The following is a 2,499-nucleotide window of genomic DNA, read 5'->3' as shown; positions in this document are numbered from 1 at the left end:
AGGAGGAGGAGGAGGAGGAGGAGGAGGAGGAGGAGGAGGAGGTGAGTTGTGGTTATTCTTGGTAGACATTCCTCTCCACCCACCCCCCTTTTTCCTTCTTTTATTTCCTTCACTCTTCCCTCTCTTCATTTCTTTCCATTCACCTTCATTCTCCATTACGCTCTCTCAGTCTCTTCTTCCTTCTCTTTCTTTCCTTCCTTCCATTCGCCGTCATTCGCCCCTCACGCTCCTACTCTTCCCTCCTTCCACTCACCGTCTTTCCCTTTCACGCCCTCACCCCCCCTCCCCACTCATTCACCTCCTTCCACTCACCCTTCACCCCCCCTCAGTTCCCCTCCTTCCACTCACCCTTCACACCCTCAGTTCCCCTCCTTCCCTTCCTTCCGCTCACCCTTCACCCCCCCCCCCTCAGTTCCCCTCCTTCCCTTCCTTCCCCTCACCTTGAGAGCGAAATGCGCCGTCTGCGACACGCGTTCGCTGAAGTTGAAAGGGTTGGCCTGGGCGTCTATTCTGGCCAGCTCCTCCTTCGAGATGACGCCGCAGTACGGGTCTTCCTCCTCCTCCGCCTGTTTCTCGGCTGCCATGGCTGTTGGAGGGGGGAGGGGAGGGGGGGTGAGATGATGTAAGGGACGGTGGTCTTGTCTGTTTTGTTTTGTTTTGTGGGGTTCATGGGGTTGGTTCTTTGTTGGTTCGTTTCTGTTCGTGGTTGGTTTGCGTTCACTTGGTTCGTCTGTTCGTTTTGTTGTTGTGTTTTTTGCGTCGTTCGTTATTGTAGATGTGTTTTGTGATTAGTTCAATGTTTCATCAGTTTTATCTATGTTTTTATATAGATAATTTATAAGCAAATTTATATATAAATCGATAGAGGCTGAAAAAATAGCAAGTCATAGCAGTCTGAGCACTGAAACACTGAAACGAAACATTCGAAACATTGCCTGACCCAAGAGCGCCGCCTTTGTGTAAGGATCGAGCTCCTCTTCGGGTTCCTCTTGCTCGGGAGGCTCGTTCCTGTAGAGGTCCCTGGGGTCGAGGGTCAGGAGGTCCATGGTCAGGTCTTGCTCTTCGGGGAGGTAGGCCTGTTTCGTGACGTCGAAGCGGACCGCGTTCTTGCGGAGTTCGCTGTTGGCGGTCAGGCGGATCTCGACGATGCGGTCTCGGATCGGCCGTTTCTGCGCGAGGAGGGATTTTTTGTGTTTGGCTTTGGTTGTTCGGTTATGCAATATACATACATGTATAAAGTATGTATGTACATAAATACACACACATACACGCACACACATATACATATATATATATGTGTGTGTGTGTGTGTGTGTGTGTGCTTACTATATACAAAGAGATAGAGAGAGAGAGAAAGAAAGAAAAAAAGAGAAAAATATTCCATATTAGGAAGAAAAGAATCTCCTTCCTCCTCCCTCTCCTCCCTTCACCTGACCTGACCTGACCTTTATCTCGAACATGGGCTTCGCATTCTTGGCCTGCGCTGGCTCCTTCTTCCCGTACTTCCTCCAGTGCACTTTCTTCTTCTCTGGCTTCGCCTTCTTCTTAGAAGTGGGACCTGACCCTTGACCCAAGACGGCGTTCATTCTGGCCGGCGAGATGGGGTGATCGGGCGGTTTGAATTGTTATTGCTTTTAGGTCTATCATCTGTGTCGTTATTATTGTTATTAATTCTAATATTATTATCATTATTTTTTGTATTGTCATTACCATTATCATTATTACTATCATTACCATTATCATTGTTTTTACTAATACTATCTTTATTATTTTATCATCATTATTATTAATATCATTAATGATATCATCATCATTGTTATAATTCTTATCTCTATCATTATTACCATTATTGTTATTATCCTTATTACCTATAATATTATCATCATTATCATTATCACTATCATTACCATCATCATCATCACCACAGTTATCATCAACGACCATTACTCCCAAAACCATCATTACAATCATCCTCATCAATCAACATTCAAACACTCCCAGACGAGCTCGCTCCCCGCCCACAGCCCACACCTCGCAACCCTCTTCCGGAACTCACTTGCACAGGAGCTTCAGTCGCTTCATCTTGTTGCTGTTCGCGGTCGGCCAGATGCTGTTGCTCGTCTTCGAGGGCTGTCGCTTGAGGGCCGGCGTGGGCAGAGAGCGGACGGGTTTGGGTAGGGGTTCTCCTTCGGGAACGCCCACGATCTGCGTCAGACGGCTCAGCATGCGGAACCTTTTGACTGCGGCTGAAGGTCCGCCCCTGAGGTAGTGAGGTGATGTTCTTTTTTTTTTTTTTTTATTTGAGGGTGGGGGGGGGTTCTTTATGCCTTTTTTTTTCTTTTTTTTTATTGTTGTTTGGTGGTTATTCGGGGTGGAGTGTGGATTTTTTTTTTTTTCGTCTTCGCGATTTTGGGGGGATTTTGTAAGGATTTTTTTCTTGTTTGCGGTTTTATGGGACTTTTTGGCGTTTTTTTGCGATTTTTAGACATTTTATTGGGT

The 2,499-nt window shown here is 46.4% G+C and overlaps 1 protein-coding gene across 1 annotated transcript in view; it reads right to left on the bottom strand.

The window, feature by feature from the left end:
- The window catches only part of LOC122247667 (dynein intermediate chain 2, ciliary), a 13,471-nt gene extending 11,230 nt beyond the window's left edge, over window positions 1-2,241 (bottom strand). Inside the window, exons 1-4 of the mRNA XM_086549974.1 lie at window positions 2,057-2,241; window positions 1,446-1,587; window positions 941-1,169; window positions 441-586 (exon numbers count right to left, since the gene is read on the bottom strand). Coding sequence (XP_086406100.1) covers window positions 441-586; window positions 941-1,169; window positions 1,446-1,587; window positions 2,057-2,226 — 687 coding nt within the window. The 5' untranslated portion in view covers window positions 2,227-2,241. The remainder of the gene's footprint in view (window positions 1-440; window positions 587-940; window positions 1,170-1,445; window positions 1,588-2,056) is intronic.
- Between the last annotated feature and the right edge of the window lie 258 nt (window positions 2,242-2,499).

This window comes from Penaeus japonicus, unplaced genomic scaffold (genome assembly GCF_977035675.1).
Source record: "Penaeus japonicus unplaced genomic scaffold, GWHDUDI00000001_assembly GWHDUDI00000022, whole genome shotgun sequence".
Classification (NCBI taxonomy): Eukaryota; Metazoa; Arthropoda; class Malacostraca; order Decapoda; family Penaeidae; genus Penaeus; species Penaeus japonicus.
Note: the sequence above shows the minus strand (reverse complement) of the source record. Positions and strands in the feature narration are given on the sequence as shown.